This window comes from Malaclemys terrapin, chromosome 14 (genome assembly GCF_027887155.1).
Source record: "Malaclemys terrapin pileata isolate rMalTer1 chromosome 14, rMalTer1.hap1, whole genome shotgun sequence".
NCBI classification, from domain to species: domain Eukaryota; kingdom Metazoa; phylum Chordata; order Testudines; family Emydidae; genus Malaclemys; species Malaclemys terrapin.
Genome location: NC_071518.1, coordinates 41,650,364 through 41,667,863, shown reverse-complemented (window position 1 = coordinate 41,667,863; position 17,500 = coordinate 41,650,364). Strand labels below are relative to the sequence as shown.

The window sequence follows — 17,500 nt, the reverse complement described above, 5'->3', positions numbered from 1 at the left end:
CTGGGTCCCAGGGGGATTTTTGCATTTGGGTGGTGGCAGCGTTTACCTAGCCAAGGTCAGAGAGAAGCTGTAACCTTGGGAGTTTAATACAAGCCTGGAGTGGCCAGTATTAATTTTTAGAATCCTTGAGGACCCCACCTTCTGCACTCGGAGTGCCAGAGTGGGGAATCAGCCTTGACAGCCTGCGATGTAGCTCGCTTTGAGGGGCCCCTTCTATGCCATAGCTTCACGCAGAACACTAGGCTGTGGTCTCTGCTAGGGAGCCATTGGTGGCGTTCTCTGTAGGGTAGTGAGGTACTACCCAACTGCTCCCACTGACTTAGGGCGAGTAGAAGCCTTACATGTCTATGCCCATGAATGAGGCACGTCCTCAGGAAACCTCCCCCAATTCCCTCCCACTCACCCTTTGAATATTTCCCCCAGTGGCTGCAGAGGACCAAAGGGCTGGGCTGGCCCACCCAGCTAGGCCAGGCCCAGGCCCACAAACCACCTGCCCAGCCTGGGCCCCCAGAGTGCTGGCTCACCCAGACTGGCCCGGCACAGGCCCACATAGAGCCCGGCCAGAGCCCACAAATCATAGAATATTAGGGTTGGAAGGGACCCTAGGAGGTCATCTAGTCCAACCCCCTGCTCAAAGGAGGACGAATCGCCAACTAAATCCCCAAATGGCCCCCTCAAGGATTGAACTCACAACCCTGGGTTTAACAGGCCAATGCTCAAACCATTGAACTATCCCTCCCCTCTGAAAGGTCAGTCCAGCAGGCCTGGGCCCATAAAGGGGGTCCCCCTATCCTTGGTGCCTAGTATCAGTCCATTTATTACTGCTTTCACAGGTGCATAATCCAGACAATCTGAGGGTATGTCTACACTACGAGAGTAGTTCGATTGTACTTAAATCGAATATGTGGAATTGATATTACAAAGTCGAACGTGTGTATCCACACTAAGGACAGTAATTCGACTTTGTGAGTCCACACTAACGGGGCAAGCATCGACATTGGAAGTGGTGCACTGTGGGCAGCTATCCCACAGTTCCCGCAGTCCCCGTTCCCCACTTGGAATTCTGGGTCGAGCCCCCAATGCCTGCTGGGGAAAAAAATGTGTCGAGGGTGGTTTTGGGTAACTGTCGTCATCCAACCGTCACTCCCGCCCTCCCTCCCTGAAAGCGCCGGCGGGCAATCAGTTTGCGCACTTTTCTGGTGAGTGACAGTGCGGACGCCACAGCACTGCGAGCATGGAGCCCGCTGTGACCATTGCTGCAGTTATGGTCGTTGTCAACACCTCGCACCTTATCATCCACCTTTTCCAGAGGCAGATGCTGAGAAGTCAGGCAAGGAGGCTACGGCAGCGTGGTGAGGACATGAAGTCTGAGAGTGGCACAGACCTCTCACAAAGCACGGGACCCCGTGCCGTGAACATCATGGTGGCAGTGGGTCATGTTGATGCTGTGGAACGGTGATTCTGGGCCCAGGAAACAAGCACGGACTAGTGGGACCGCATAGTGCTGCAGGTCTGGGATGAATCACAGTGGCTGCGAAACTTTCGTATGCGGAAGGGAACTTTCCTGGAACTTTGTGAGTTGCTGTCCCCTGCCCTGAAGCGCAAGGACACCTGGATGCGAGCAGCCCTGACTGTCCAGAAGCGAGTGGCCATAGCCCTCTGGAAGCTTGCAACACCAGACAGCTACCGGTCAGTCACGAATCACTTTGGCGTCGGCAAATCTACCGTGGGGGTTGCTGTGATGCAAGTAGCCAACGCAATCGTTGAGCTACTGCTGTCAAAGGTAGTGACTCTTGGTAACGTCCAGGTCATCATAGATGGCTTCACCGCGATGGGATTCCCAAACTGCGGTGGGGCTATCGATGGAACTCACATCCCTATCCTGGGACCAGACCACCAGGCCAGCCAGTACATTAACCGAAAGGGCTACTTTTCAATGGTGCTGCAAGCACTGGTGGACCATAGGGGACGTTTTACAAACATCAATGTAGGATGGCCGGGCAAGGTTCATGACGCTCGTGTTTTCAGGCACTCTGGTCTGTTTAGACGGCTGCAGGAAGGTATTTACTTCCCGGACCAGAAAATAACTCTTGGGGATGTGGAGATGCCTATAGTGATCCTCGGGGACCCAGCCTACCCGCTAATGCCCTGGCTCATGAAGCCCTATACAGGCGCCCTGGACACTGAAAAAGAACTCTTCAACTACCATCTGAGCAAGTGCAGAAGGGTGGTGGAGTGTGCTTTTGGCCGTCTCAAGGGGAGATGGAGAAGCTTACTGACTCGCTCTGATCTCAGTGAAACCAATATCCCCATTGTTATTGCAGCTTGCTGTGTGCTCCACAATCTCTGTGAGAGCAAGGGGGAGACCTTTATGGCGGGGTGGGAGGTTGAGGCGAATAGCCTGGCTGCTGATTATGCCCAGCCAGACAGCCGTGTGATTAGAAGAGCCCAGCGGGACGTGCTGTGCATCTGGGAGGTTTTGAAAGCTGGGTTCCTCAGTGAGCAGGGTAACCTGTGACTATTAAGTTTGTTTAAAGAGAAGTTGAACCTGCCCCCGTTTCTTTACCCACTTACTGTTGACTATCCTCTCCAGTTACATACCCCATTCACCCCGTCCCCCCTTCCAACACACGTTTAAAAATAAAATAAATGGAACTTTGTTAATGAACACGTTTTCTTTATTACGGATTTCGCGGTGAAGTGTTGAAACTGGGATGCAGACTGTGGTGGGGAGCAGGCGTAGTGATGGAAAGAACGCTTCTAAACTCGAGGAATGACAGGCTCCTGCTCCTAGAGAGGTCCGCAGTGGTGGACTGGTTGTTTCAACGGAGCCTGCCACCCCTCCTTTTCGGGACTCTGTGTGTGGGGGCTATGTGACTTTGTGGCGGGGGAGGACAGTTACAGATCCCCTGCTGTGTGGCTCTGTGATCCAGGATAAGGACTGCAGCATAAGATCTCTATCCACCCTCCCCCGCCACAAAGTCACATGCCCCTCCCCCCCCCCCCAGAACATGAAAACCACCTCCCAGACTGACCAGGGTGCCTAGTGACTGCAATGTGTGTGTGACCTGCTGCTGAACCTGCCCCCGTGTCTGTACCCTGGTAAAGGTGACTGTCCTCTCCAATTACCAACCCCCTTCCCCCCCTTCAAACACACTCTTCCCTAAAAGAACATGATGGAAACAGTAATTAACAGAAACGTATCTTTTATTAGCAACTACACAGTTAGGGGATGAAACTGGGACGGGGGCTTGAGTGAGGCGGGAAGGAAAGGACTTATCAAATTTTTGGGAATGAGAGCCTTCTGGTACTTGAGCAGTCTGCAGGGGTGGAGTGACAGTTTTCACGGCCCCTGCTGCCCCTCCTTCTTGGGACTTTGGGTGAGGGGGGTATGGGAGTTTGTGGCGGGGGAGGGCGGTTAGAGATAGACTGCAGCGGGGCTCTGTCCTCCTGCCTCCGGTCCTGCAGACCATCCACAAGGCGCCGGAGCGTGTCTGTTTGCTCCCTCATTAGTCCAAGCAGCGTTTGAGTCACCTGCTGGTCTTTCTGCTACCACCTCTCCTCCCGTTCGCTGTGTGCTCGCTGGTATTGCGACATGTTCTCCCTCCACTGGGTCTGCTGGGCCTCATCGGCTCGGAAACAGCCCATAAGTTCTGAGAACATGTCGTCCCGTGTCCTTTTCTTTCTCCGCCTAATCTGCGCCAGCCTCTGCGAGGGGGATGCCAGGGTAGGTCGGGAGACAGTCGCAGCTGTGGGATGGGAAAAAGGGAGTGAATTCCTCACAAAGATAATTTTTTGTGAACAATGAACATAGTCTTTCTCTGTGAACAAGACCATGCACAGCACCTATCACATGCGCACTCAGGACAAGGTCGAATTTTCGGCCTTCGCATTCAGTGCCTGGGGTCTTGCAGTGGAGATCAGACAAGCGGGGCAGGACAGCGGAATTCGGGTAGAAGGCTGACATGGTAAGCCGTAGACCTTTGGCTGCTTAAAACTTAAATTAGAGCAGTGCCCTCCTTTCACGTTCAAAGCAATGCTTTTATCGTTGGGCAGTTCCTGCTGCCAGCAATCCGGCAAGCATGATCTCTGCCCCTGTCCCACCCCCTCGCGGCTGTCCCTATATGATGCCCCTCTCCTGCCTAGGGTGACCAGATCACCCAAGTCAAATATTGGGACGCGGGGGGAGGGAGGGAGGGTGACGCAGGGGGGGGCGTGGTGGGGGGGGCGGGGCCAAAAAAAACCCCACGCTTCCTCCACAAGCGCTGGAGGGAGGCCCGGGAGACTCAGAGGGAGTGCGGGGCCGGGTGAGTGAGAGTCCGGCCTGGCCCCGAGCAGGCAGGACTCAGTTGGGTGGTAGGGCGAGGAGGGGGGCGGCCCGCGGGGCCAGGCGGCGGCTGTTCTCCCCCCCGGGCAGCGGGACTCGGGAGCAGCCGCTGCTGCAGCTCCCACTGCCACGGGGGGAGGAAGCGGCCATGGCGCTCCGCGGCTGCGGCTCTGGCGCCCCCGAACCCCCCGAGCCGGGGCCTGCTGCGGGAACCCAGAATGCACGCGAGCACTTCCGGGCTCCAGGCTCCGGTGCATTTCCTTGTTTGTCCAGTGTCCCGACCGCACGTCGGTCGGGACGCGGGACAAACAAGGAAATATCGGGACAGTCCCGATAAAATCGGGACGTCTGGTCACCCTACTCCCGCCTCCAACACGTGGCGGTAAACCGCCCGTGACAGTTCTGTAAAGGAACAGGCAAGCAGTCCCAATAGTAACATTCCCCTAATTCTAAGCAGGTCACCATGAGCGACATCACTCTGCTGAGAATTTCTGAGACCGAGAAAGAAAGCATGCTGCGTGAAAGCCAGCAAAAACCAGGGCCGTATGCTGCCATGCTCTGCAAGGCAATGATCCCAGAGTACTTGATGATAGCCTGGCGAGGAAAAGTTTCCTACCACGGAAGACACAATAAGGCCGCTCTCCCCAGGAACCTCATGCAAAGGCTTTCCAATTATCTCCAGGAGAGCTTCGTGGAGATGTCCCATGAGGATTTCAGTTCTATCCCCGGACATATAGACCTTCTTTTCCAGTAGCTGCATTGGCAAGGACTAAAAAGTAGAGCGCCTAGGGCAAACTAATCATGATAAACTGGACATTGTTAGATTCTTTTGCAGTAGTTGCACTGCCAAGGACTAAAACGTTAAGCGCCTAGGGCAAACAAATCATGAAAAACCCATTGTTAATATTCCTGTTCTGTTCAAAATAAATGTTTACATGTTTAAAACACTGACCGACTGATCCTTCCCCTGATTCAGGGTCTGAGTTAACACCTGGGGACGGTTGGTAGGGGATCTCTGTGTGGGTGATGAAGAGATCCTGGCTGTCTGGGAAATCAGCGTTGTAAGCACTGTTGACTGCCTCGTCCTCCTCCTCACCTTCCTCATCTTCCCCGTCCGCTAACATCTCCGAGGAAGCGGCCGTCGACAATATCCCATCCTCAGAGTCCACGGTCAGTGGTGGGGTAGTGGTGGCGGCCGCACCTAGAATGGAATGCAGTGCCTCGTAGAAACAGCATGTCTGGGGCTGGGATCCGGAGCATCCGTTTGACTCTTTGGTCTTCTGGTATGCTTGTCTCAGCTCCTTGATTTTCACGCGGCACTGCGTTGCATCCTGGCTGTATCCTCTCTCTGTCATGGCTTTTGAGATCTTCTCGTAGATCTTTGCATTCTGTCTTTTCGATCGCAGCTCCGAAAGCACGGACTCATTGCCCCACACAGCGATCAGATCCAAGATTTCCCGATCAGTCCATGCTGGGGCCCTCTTTCTATTCTGCGATTGCATGGTCACCTCTGCTGGAGAACTCTGCATCGTTGCCAGTGCTGCTGAGCTCACCACGATATCCAAACAGAAAATGAGATTCAAACTGGCCAGACAGGAAAAGGAATTAAAATTTTCCCGGGGCTTTTCCTGTGTGGCTGGTCAGAGTATCCGAGCTCGGACTGCTGTCCAGAGCGTCAACAGAGTGGTGCACTGTGGGATAGCTCCCGGAGCTATTAGCGTCGAATTCCATCCACACCTACCCTAATTCGACATGGCCATGTTGAATTTAGCGCTACTCCCCTTGTTGGGGAGGAGTACAGAAATCAAATTTAAGAGACCTCTATGTTGAACTAAATAGCTTCGTTGTGTGGACGAGTGCCGGGTTAATTCGATTTAACGCTGCTAAATTCGACATAACCTCCTAGTGTAGACCAGGCCTGAGAAGGCCTCAGTAAGAGTACCGCAAACCCACGCCTGCTCTGCATACCTAACAGAGAGAGAGATGTGTGGGTCTCAACACCCCCATAAGCAGCCCAAACTCTACACTCAGTGCAAATATTGCATTGTGTGAGAACAAAATGGAGCCTTCAGCTGCTGATATTGGAGAGAGGGAAGTTGTTTTTTCTTGGCAACCTGGCCCAAAGTCCTCACGGAGCGCTGGCTACCTGGAGAACTTGTGTGTGCAAAACTCAGCTACCTGTGTGCATGAGCAAACAGGAGCAGCTCAGTTCAAGAAGCCCTTGCCCCACTTCCCCCATCACTCACAAAGGGAGGACTCTGGGCCAGTTGCCAGCGATAAGGAAGCAGTTTGAACAAAGAGTGGCATATCTTCAGTTGCTGGAAAAGCAAAAAATAACTGATATGGAAAGAGAATGGCATATATTCGATTGCAGGAGCTAGAAGCTAAGGCAAAAGTGGACAGACTTAAGCTCGAGCTCAAATATATCATCCCCAATCAAAAGATCCTTAGGCAATAGCTTCCTTACACCAACTATAACTTCACGTTTAACACCATTCCATTCAAGATGGATTCTGGCTAAAGGCACACTTAGCCCTGGTCTACACTACGGGGTTAGGTTGAGTTAAAAATGACTGCGTCCACACAACCAACCCCATTCCGTCGACCTAAAGGGCTCTTAAAATCGACTTCTGTACTCCTCCCCGACGAGGGGAGTAGTGCTAAAATCGACCTTGCTGGGTCGAATTTGGGGTAGTGTGGACGCAAATCAATGGTATTGGCCTCCGGGAGCTATCCCAGAGTGCTCCATTCTGACTGCTCTGAACAGCACTTTGAACTCTGATGCACTAGCCAGGTACACAGGAAAAGCCCCGCGAACTTCTGAATTTCATTTCTTGTTTGGTCAGCGTGGCGAGCTCAGCAGCACTCAGCAGCACAGGTGACCATGCCGTCCCCCCAGAATCGTAGAGCGTAGAACATTGTAATGTGGAGAATAGCAGTTTATCTGTTGGAAGTGGCAACTTACCTGTTATATGACTTATACCAGACGTGGGCAAACTGGGGCCCGCAGGCCACATCTGGCCCGCGGGACCCTCCTGCCCAGCCCCTGAGCTCCTGGCCCGGGAGGCTAGCCCCCAACTCCTCCCCCACTGTTCCCCCTCCCCGCAGCCTCAGCTCACTGCGCCGTTGGCGCAATGCTCTGGGTGGCGGGGCTGCAGAGACCGGCCTGATCCGGTGCTCTGTGCTGTGCGGTGGCATGACTGGCTCCAGCCGGGCAGCGCGGCTGCCTGCCTTGGTGCTCCAGGCAGCGCGGTAGGGGGGCAGGGAGCAGGGGGGTTGGATAGAGGGCAGGGGAGTTCGGGGAGGTGGTCAGGGTGTGGGGGTGTGGATAGGGATCGAGGCGATCAGAGGGTGGGGAACGGGTTGAATGGGGGCAGGGGTCCCAGGGGGAAGTCAGGAAGGAGGGGGGGCTGGATGGGGCGGCAGGGCGCAGTCAGGGGCAGGGGTTCCGGGGGCAGTCAGGGCACGGGGAGAAGGGGTGGTTGGCTGCAGCAGGGATCCCAGGGGGGGCAGTCAGGAATGAGAGGAGGGGTTGGATGGGGCGGCAGGGGGCAGTCAGGTGTGGGGGGTCCAGGGGTCAGGAGACAGGGAGTGGGGTGTGTGTGTATGGGGCAGGAGTCCCGGGGGGGGGGCATCAGGGGATAGGGAACAGGGGGGGTTGGATGGGGCAGGAGTCCCAGGGGGGCCATCAGGGGGCATGATGCAGGGGGGGGTCAGATGGGGGTGGGGGCTGGGCCACGCCTGGCTGTTTGGGGAGGCACAGGTTACCCTAACCAGCCCTCCATACTATTTCGGAAATCTGATGTGGCCCTCAGGCCAAAAGGTTTGTCCGTCCTGACTTATACGATACTTATACTAATGGGGGCATTCTAACCAAGGGACTGGGGACCTTCCAATGATTTGGGAGCAACCAGAGACTTAATAAGCCAGCAGTTTATTCCATCACTGCTACAAGCCTAAGCCAAGAACCTTGCGATTATTGTCTGTATTTGATTCCTTTAACCAATTTTAACTCTCACCTCTTTCTTTTTATAAATTAGATACTAAAGGATTGGCAACAGCATGATTATTGGGTAAGATCTGAGTTATATGTTGATCTGGGTATGTAGCTAGTCTTTTGGGATCAGAAAAATACTTTGGTTGATGAAATTGGATTTAAATAATCACTCATCATTAAGTCTAGTGTTTTTGGTGGTGTTACAGAGACTGGGATACCTGCTTTTCTGACCTCTTGTTAGCCAGTGTGCTGAGACACAAGTTTACTTTTGTCGCTGGTTGGGTATATCTTATAGAAGAATAACCAACCACCAGTTGGGGTGGGGTGGGGTGTCCTGCCCTATTTCTCAGCGGTTTGTCCTGAATTTGGTATTCTCAGTTGTGACTCACTGGGGCACGGTGACCCCCTCACATGGCACACTCTGGGTGTAGGGTGGGAGTATAGGAGTGCATTCCCTCACAGCTTCTCACTGATTGCTGTGGTGAGGTTGCTGTACTCAAGGGGGTCTGGGGGTGGACAATGAACAGAGCCAGGCCCAGATGTGTAACCACCTTATCACTCTTGCCTGCCATGCAGGGAGTGGGCTTGAGTTGACAGGATACACAGCTCTGAGCAGCTGGGTGGGCACAGAGGAGGGGCTGGTGGGTGTTGTCCCTTAAATTGTCTGGCTCTTGAAATGCTCCAATTCTTGAGTAATTATTGGCTTTTTATTTTCTTTCTCGTTTCAAGGGAGTTAAATGCAAAGAGCTGGTTATGCAGAGTAAAGGGCAGAGAATTAAAGTTACAGAGGCAAGGAGGTAATCAGGCAGTAGCTCAGATCCTCAAAATAGGGGCTGCTCCAGCAAATTGCATCATAGGAGGAGATTCTTGATTAACTATGACAGGTTTCAGAGTAGCAGCCGTGTTAGTCTGTATCTGCAAAAAGAACAGGAGTACTTGTGGCACCTTAGAGACTAACACATTTATTAGAGCATAATTGAATCTATTTCCTCATGTTAAAATATGTTAAAATATCTTCACATCTTCTATGGGTCATCTCGATTATCACTTCAAAGGTTTTTTTCTCTCCTGCTGATGATAGCTCATCTCAATTGATTGGCCTCTTACAGTTGGTCTGGCTACCCCCACCTTTCCATGTTCTCTGTATGTATATATATCTTCTTTCTGTGTGTTCCATTCTACGCATCCGAAGAAGTGGGCTGTAGTCCACGAAAGCTTATGCTCAAATAAATTCATTAGTCTCTAAGGTGCCACAAGTACTCCTGTGCTTTTTGATTAACTCTATAGCTTAGTGTGTCGTGCTGGGTCATAGGACTAGAGCTTCTGTTTGGGGGGGCGGGGTTATACTCATTTCATTTTCAGGTTTTATTTCTAACAATTTTTGAATTTGACGTAGACATCCAAAAATCGGGGGAGGAGGGGGGGTTGGGGGGTTGGGGCTTTCTCTTTGTGTCTACGTGTAATGAGTAACGTACAGCAGGACATAGGGGAATGACTGAGCTCCCCCTAATAGTCCCTAGTGCGCTGCACACTAACACTGTTTCATTACATTAAACACACTTGAGGCCCGTTAGTGTGTATCAGCAGGGTCTACGCGGATGAATTAGTGTGCAGCACGTCAGTGCACTTCAGAAAATGCAGAGTCTTAGTTCACATTACTGCACCGTGTCGACCAGCCCTTAGATACAAGGAACCACTTCCAGTGTTTTCCAGTGTTTACTGGCTAATCACCAATTTCAATTCTTTTGTGTTGGGGGTGCTCACAGGTTAAAGCCTCAACTCAGAAGCCCGCTGCGTGCCTGGGTGGAGTTAATGTTACACATAATGTTGATGCACTAACTGTGGACAATGTAAAATTGAGACCATGACATATGTGCAGTGTGCTGCACAGCCTGGCTTTTCCCCACTCTTCATGGGGCCATAAAATGTAGGGTTCTTGCCCTGCAGGTACGTTATAACAGATCATTTCTGTGTCAACCTACGTTCCACAGCCCCTGAAAGCCATTTCTAGGTGCCACGCAGCTCAACCAAGTCAGGGGAGTGGAGAATGAGTTTCACCATGTTGAATATTAACTTGCCCAAATTTTTATCACTTCAGTGAGAGATTGCAAACCCTGCCCAGTTTAAAGGTCACCCCGTGAAATTGCACGAGTCCATCCGATCCCCATAGCTTCCTAGCAGCCTGCCCCCACCCATCTCCTTTTCTGCACTTCACAGCTCCTCCCTTCCGGGGAGCTCCTCCAATCCATGGTGACTCCCATAGCCCTGCAGGGGGAGCCTCTGCTCAGCTTCGGTTGGTTTGACCCTGCTCGGGGCAGGCCCAGGCCTTGGTGTAGAATCAGGGAGCTGGCACCCAGGAGTCAGACGCTGTGTAACCCCAGGTGCAGGGGACGTGCGGGCTAGAACTAGCCCAGCTCTCCCTGAGCAGAGGCACTGCCAGCTGGGGCAGAGGCAGGCGAGGGACCATGGCTGGCTTTAATGTCCGCAGCGTTCTGGTGACTGGGGCCAATCGGGGAATCGGCCTGGGCCTTGTCAAGCAGTTGCTGGGGAAATCAAACCCACCGGAGTGGGTCTTTGCGACCTGCCGGGACCCGGAGGGAGAGCGAGCGCAGGTGAGAACGGGGCGAGGTGAGATGGAGTTAGCTGTGCATGGTGGGGGGGGAATCTAAGTGAGGGGCTTCCAGCCTCCCAGCACTTAGAGCCAAAAGCAACAGGCCCACGCAGGAGGGGCTTTCAGAGCCTGCTCCAGGCTGACACTCCCTGGCGCATAAGGCAGCCACGCTGGCTGGGGCCGAGTTCACATGCAAAGCTAGCAGAGCCATGGAGGGAGAGGGTGGGGAGCACAGGTGGGTGACGCCTGCACTGCGTTGTGCCTGTCTCCTAAAGGGAACAGGGGAACGTGTCCCTGACTTGACTGCACTGAGCTAGACGATGGCGTTTTAAACACCCAGGATACAGACCCCGGAAGCCAGGGCTGGACCCTGCGCATGGGAGCTTTGCAGTCAAGCAATGAGATCTTTACTTGGTCCGGGGTAGCAGCAGGGAGCTGAACTGTGCCCGGCCTGACCGTCCCTGCGGGCTGGGGGCTCTGTCAATAATCATCAACTTTCTTCTTTTTCAGGAATTAAAGACCTTGGCATCCAGGCATCCAAACCTGGCGATCATTGCGCTAGGTGGGTGCCCTGCCCTGGGCCCAGAGAGCTGAGGCTCCCTTGTTCTGGGTCCCTTTGTTCCCCGTTCCCTGTCCCCCTGTCTCCGTGTTCCTGTTCCTTGCCTTGTTGGGAGCCACTGTTAGTTTTATTCCTGCCTAGGTGTTAGTGAAGGGGAGGGTGCCTAGCGCCCACCCATCTCAGCAGAGCAACTCCCAAGTCTCCACGTCCCACTCAGGCTCTGCGGGCTTGGTCAGGAGGAGGCCCAGGAAGTTCCTGGTATCTGCAGATTGCCCCGCGTGCCAGACTGGCAGGGAAGGGATGGTTTTGATTGAGTCAGGGGCTGCCTGTGCCATGCATGAGCCTGGCTGGTTTGGGTCTAAACAGGCCTCTCTCTGTTGGAAACAGATTTGCTTTCATAGACTCATAGAATCATAGAAGAGTAAGTTGGAAGAGACCTCAGGAGATATCTAGTCCAACCCCCTGCTCAAAGCAGGACCAACACCAACTAAATCATCCCAGCCAGGGCTTTGTCAAGCCGGGCCTTAAAAACCTCTAAGGATGGAGATTCCACCACCTTCCTAGGGAACCCATTCCAGTGCTTCACCACCCTCCTAGTGAAATAGTGTTTCCTAATAGCCAACCTAGACCTCCCCCACTGCAACTTGAGACCATTGCTCCTTGTTCTGTCATCTGCCACCACTGAGAACAGTCTAGATCCATCCTCTTTGGAACCCCCTTTAGGTAGTTGCAGCTTTGGAATCAAGGAATCAGTTTCATGAACAGGGGCTGCCCTTTGTACAGCTCTGCTAGCCTCAGGGATGCCTCTCACAGGATGGGATAGTGGGAACCAATCCCAGCCTCGGGATTCTGCTAGGGCAGATTAACAAGCTAGGCCAATGGCCAGGGCCCGAATTCATGGGGGAGCACCCCAGGCCCTGTCAATAGCCATAACGTGCGCTCACCATGCCTGGGATCTGCTGGGACCAGCTGCTCACCCTGCTGATGCTTGGAGTGCTGCTCACATGACCGAGGCTGGGGGGAGCGGGGCCAAATCTGAGTGAGTGGCATAGTGACTTCGCACAGAGGGTCATGCCAGCACTCAGAGTGAAAATCGATTGGCTTGTCTGATGTTTTCGGTGACCTATTGAAATGACTATCGAGCTCTTTTGTTGAACCAGCTTTTTCAGTAACCCAAAAATGCTGCTGATGGTTCGGATAAAAAAAATGCTGCAAACACTTTTTAAAAGGAAAAATCGGCGTGTTTCAAATGCTGCCAAACAACTGTGCCATCGGGGCGCTCTTCCCTAAAGGGTGTTCTCATGGGATGATGAAAGCTGGCTGAGGGCGAGCCTGCCAGAGCTCTGAGGGCAGATTTCAAACCCTGCTCACCAGTGGGAAGATCCTGTTGTTCCAACACGCTCTTCCCCCTGCCCCATTAACACTTTCACTGCCACACTGCTTTACACTCGCCCAGCTGATCCCTGGTCCCCCTGATTTCACTCTCTGTCTGCCCTTGCCAGGGCACTGCCCAGTTCTGGCTAGCTGTGTTTAGAGCTCCCGAGTCGTTAGCATGGCTCTGTAGAGCAGCCTGGGTTTTGTGTCTCCGGGAGAGGGGTTAGCTACAGGGCGGAGGAACCATGCCCCTGAACCCCGGCTCTGTCTCTATAGAAGCTACCAACCCAGCCAGCATCAAGGCGGCAGCAGCCAGAGTTGAGGAGCATCTGAAAGGCTCGGGGCTGAATCTGTTGATAAACAACGCTGGGATAGTGAGACTGAGCACATTAGAGTCTGAGACACCGGAGGACATGTCCCTGGTGTACGCAACCAACGTGACTGGGCCCCTGCTGGTGAGCCAGGTAAGGGCCCTGACAGAGGGCACGTCACCGGCTGCACTGGGGTTTGACTTTGCTTAGGCCAGAACTCTTCCCTCCCCCCAGGACTCTGGTTCCTGGATCAATGAGCCAACCTGGTGTGTGTGTGTTTGGGGGCTGGGGCGTGGCGTTCATCACAGTGTACGTGTCAGGTGCATTATGGGACTGTAACCACCCGAGAAATGGACCTAGAGGCCCTAGCGCTGCCCCGGTGGGGTCTGAGCCAAGAGTCCAGCTCCTGCAGTAGAGGCCATCTCCCTAGAGCAGGGGTGGGCAAACTTTTTGGCCCGAGGGCCACAACGGGGTTGCGAAACTTTATGGAGGGCTGGGTAGGGAAAGCTGTGCCTCCCCAAACAGCCTGGCCCCCACCCCCATCCGCCCCCTGACCCATCCAACCTCCCCCCCCCCGCTCCTTGTCCCCTGACCACCCACTCCCGGGACCCCCACCCCAACCGCCACCCCGGGACCCCACCCCCATCCAACCCTCCCTGCTCCCTGTCCCCTGACTGCCCTGACCCCTATCCACACCCTCCTCCCACCCTCTTACCACGCCGCTCAGAGCAGCAGGACCTCGCAGCCATGCCACCATGCTGCCTGGCAGGAGCAGCGGGCCAGAGTGCCGGTGGCACAGCACACTGAGGCTGCGGGGGAGGGGGAGCAGCAGGGGACGGACCCCTCAGGGGGTCGCGAGCTGTCAGCCTCCACCCCAAACCCCACTTTGCCTCCAGCATTGGTAATGGTTTTAAATACATTAAAAAGTGTTTTTAATTGCTAAGGGGGGGGTCGCACTCAGAGGCCTGTTATATGAAAGGGGCACCGGCCCTGCTCTATGACAAATAGTCCCAGTAGAATGGCTGGAAAACATAGTAAGACCAGGGTTCCTTCCAGTGCCGCATGCGGCTCCTGCTTGTTAGTTTCTGTCTAAGCTTTTCTGGACCCTTCATCCCCCAGCTGCTGCCCTTTCAGCTGCACCACGGGGCCCACAGCCCCTTTCAAAGCACTTTGTGTCAGGAACTGGATGTGGCAAATTGAACCATTTAGAAACTAGGTCTAAAGTGGCTTTAAGGCTCCAGGCACCAGCTGGCAGGGCAGGAGTCACTTTGGGGAGGAGGCACTTCAAATCTCTTTCCCTTTCTCCCCCAGTCGCACCCTCTCCTTCCCGCATCCCTCAGTGGCCTCGTCACCTGCCTTCACCATGCAGCTGTTGTTGCCCCTCCCATTGAGCCCAGGACACCCCACTGGACAGCATGGGACCAGTGATGGGTGGAAATGAGTTTCAGGGAGGAGGTCACAAGTGGTCACCCTTGGGAGCTGGTGCATGGGTGCGACCCAGCCAATCAGAACGTGACAATCAGCATCCCCAACCAGACTGAGAAAGACACTCCAGACAAGAGCAATTCATCAGAGGTTAAGGCTGCCCATACAACCTTAACTGTGCCCCGCTGGACACGTGCCTTATAGGATGCTCTTCAGTGATACGGTCACTTATTATTGCTCCAGCAGATAAATATAACTATAACTTTTCCTGCACCCTTAGTTCCCCATGGCATCATTCCCATGTCTTTGTCTGTACACTCATGCCATTGTTGGACTAGCCTGCTCTATCTCTGTGCACTAGGCCTGGGGTTTTCAAAGGTGGTTAAAGGAGTTGGGCACACAAATCCCATTGACAGTTAATGAGAGTTGGGCACCTAAATCCCAACCTTGCACTGTGATAAGTTGTCACTGAGGTGTGTGTTTGCATCTATTTGTTAACATCTAGGTACGAGGTACTTTCCCTTCCCCCAGCAGTCCAGCCTTCTGTAGGGAAAGGTATCGGACAAGGCAGTTAATGACGAGGCTGTCTTAGCTCTGATCATAGGTGGTCTATTTTATCCTGTTTACGCCCACAAGTTTTTGCTGTTACTTTTATACTGCGTGTAGGATTTGAAGAAGCAAATTGTATGGGCCTAACTGGACTCTTAATACCTCAGCACTAAAACTCCCATTGACACGGATGGAAGCAGAGTTAGGCCAAAGCTGCTGGTATTTGACCATCCTCCCCAGTGTGCTGTAAGTACAGCTCAGTGTATTACAGAGGAAATACTTCCATGTCAGCGAGTCGAGGCCTCTGTCTAGCATAGATCTAGAGCAGCGGTTCTCAAACTTCTGTACTGGGGACCCCTTCACACAGCAAGTCTCTGAGTGCCACCCCCCTTATACATTAAAAACACTTTTTATATATTTAACACCATTATAAATGCTGGAGGCAAAGTGGGGTTTGGGGTGGAGGCTGACAGCTCGCGACCCCCAGTTTGAGAACCCCGGATCTAGAAGGTGTCTACAATCCCGTAAGATACTCTGCAGGGCTCTAAAGTAGAGAAACACCATATGATCGGCTGTATCTACACTTGATACACGACAAGCGCTGTAATAAATCCACTGCTCCACGCTGTCTCCACTGGGGCTTAGGTTGTCTCTCAGGGGTGCAGCCCTTTTCACCCACTTTCTACTGTAAACACTGGCCTGGGACCGGGCTCCTCCGTTCACCGCCAGCGAGGGCAGAATGGGATTCCCCAACTCCTAGAAATCAGCCTTGCAAACAGGACTGAGACTATGAACAAGTTGGAGGGCAGGGAGAGAGCATAGCCCAGGGGCAGCAGGCTGAGGGGGCCAGCCCACCAGAGGGGTCACAGGCGGTGCTGCGTTGCACTTCAATTCAAATCAGAGTCCGCCGGTGAAGAGAGGAATGTGGGTCCTTTCTCCTAAGCTGACCTAAGGTGCTCTTTTCTCCCCTCCCACCAGGCGTTCCTGCCCTTGCTGAAGAAGGCTGCCCAGGGAAGCCCCCAACCGGGGCTGAGCTGCAGCAAGGCGGCCATTGTCAACATGTCCAGTGAGGGCGGCTCCATCACGAATCTCTTTGCCTGGCAGTTGGGGCAAGTCATCTCTTATCGGTGCAGCAAGGTAGGGGGTGCGCTCAGCAGGGCACGAGTTCACGCTCGTCCCCTGTGTCCCGCTACAGCGAAGGGGAAAGAAAAGTCTTTCTTGCCCCCCAGTTTATCCCCCAGATTTGACCTGCCAGGCCAGTGTTCAGGCCAATCTCCCTCTGCTCCCTCTTATGGGAAGCACGGCCTCTGGGTCACATGATGCTTGGTCACCTGACCCCAGAGCCTGAGCCTTGGAGCAGGACTCTGGGTCGTGCACGTGGACCCATTGCAGTGAGAGGTGGCGACTCATCCCCAAGGAGAGAATCACACACTGCAGCTTGCATCAGCTGCCCCCCTTGCTCACCTTTCTCCTGGGGCTGGGTCCCTGCTCTCCTCATGCGCTGCAGTCTCTGCTCATGGTGTCTCGCCCACAGGCTGCTCTGAACATGCTCACCAAGTGCCAGTCCTTGGGGTATGGAGGTGACGGGATCCTGAGCATCGCTGTCCATCCTGGCTGGGTGCAGACTGACATGGGGAGCTCACCCTCCCAGCAGGTAGGTGCCTCCGTGGGAGAGGCCAGTCGTAGCCACATGTCATGGGCAGAAGTTCATCGTAGGGGGAATGGTTACGCTGGAGCGCGTTCCCTTATCACCCTCCCCATATTGATGACACTATTCAGGAGCTCCCATCCCAGCGAGGCGGTCGTCAGGACCCAGCTCCCTGGGGATTCAGTGCTGTGTCCTGGGCGTTGCTTCCTGGGGCTGCTGGTGCCATGGTTCCTTCAGCGCTCCGCATTGCACAGCAAATCCTGCCGAGCTGCTGCCTTGGGAAGGTGGAGGGGGCAGGAGCTGGTCGTCTGTCTCCATTGGGGCTTAGGTTGTCTCTCAGGGGTGCAGCCCTTTTCACCCACTTTCTATTGTAAACACTGGCCTGGGACCTGCCTCCCCCGTTCACTGCCAGTGAGGGCAGAATGGGATTACTGAGATCCTTTCCCAGATCCTGGCCCGGCCCCTGAGCCCCTGGTGTCCTGGGCCAGCCCCAGGGCAGACTTCTCCCCCTCACTCTCCTTTGCCCCCTGCAGGCTCCACTGACGGTGGACATGAGTGTCCAAGGGATCCTGAACGTGCTTCCAACACTCTCCAAGAAGGACAACGGGGCCTTTGTGAACTGGGAAGGGAAAGTTCTTCCCTGGTGAGATGCCCCCGGCCATGCAACAGGAGCCCTGGGCCAGGTCATTCCAGTGACCA

At 54.0% G+C, this 17,500-nt stretch overlaps 1 protein-coding gene across 1 annotated transcript in view; it reads left to right on the top strand.

Moving 5' to 3' along the window:
• The first annotated feature begins 10,591 nt into the window (after positions 1 to 10,591).
• LOC128848812 (C-factor-like) overlaps positions 10,592 to 17,500 on the top strand; it is a 6,960-nt gene continuing 51 nt past the window's right edge. Inside the window, exons 1-6 of the mRNA XM_054048990.1 lie at positions 10,592 to 10,936; positions 11,446 to 11,497; positions 13,145 to 13,332; positions 16,132 to 16,290; positions 16,688 to 16,807; positions 17,335 to 17,500. The exon at positions 17,335 to 17,500 is cut by the window's right edge and continues 51 nt beyond it. Of these exons, the coding sequence (XP_053904965.1) occupies positions 10,790 to 10,936; positions 11,446 to 11,497; positions 13,145 to 13,332; positions 16,132 to 16,290; positions 16,688 to 16,807; positions 17,335 to 17,448 (780 nt within the window). The 5' untranslated portion in view covers positions 10,592 to 10,789 and the 3' untranslated portion in view covers positions 17,449 to 17,500. The remainder of the gene's footprint in view (positions 10,937 to 11,445; positions 11,498 to 13,144; positions 13,333 to 16,131; positions 16,291 to 16,687; positions 16,808 to 17,334) is intronic.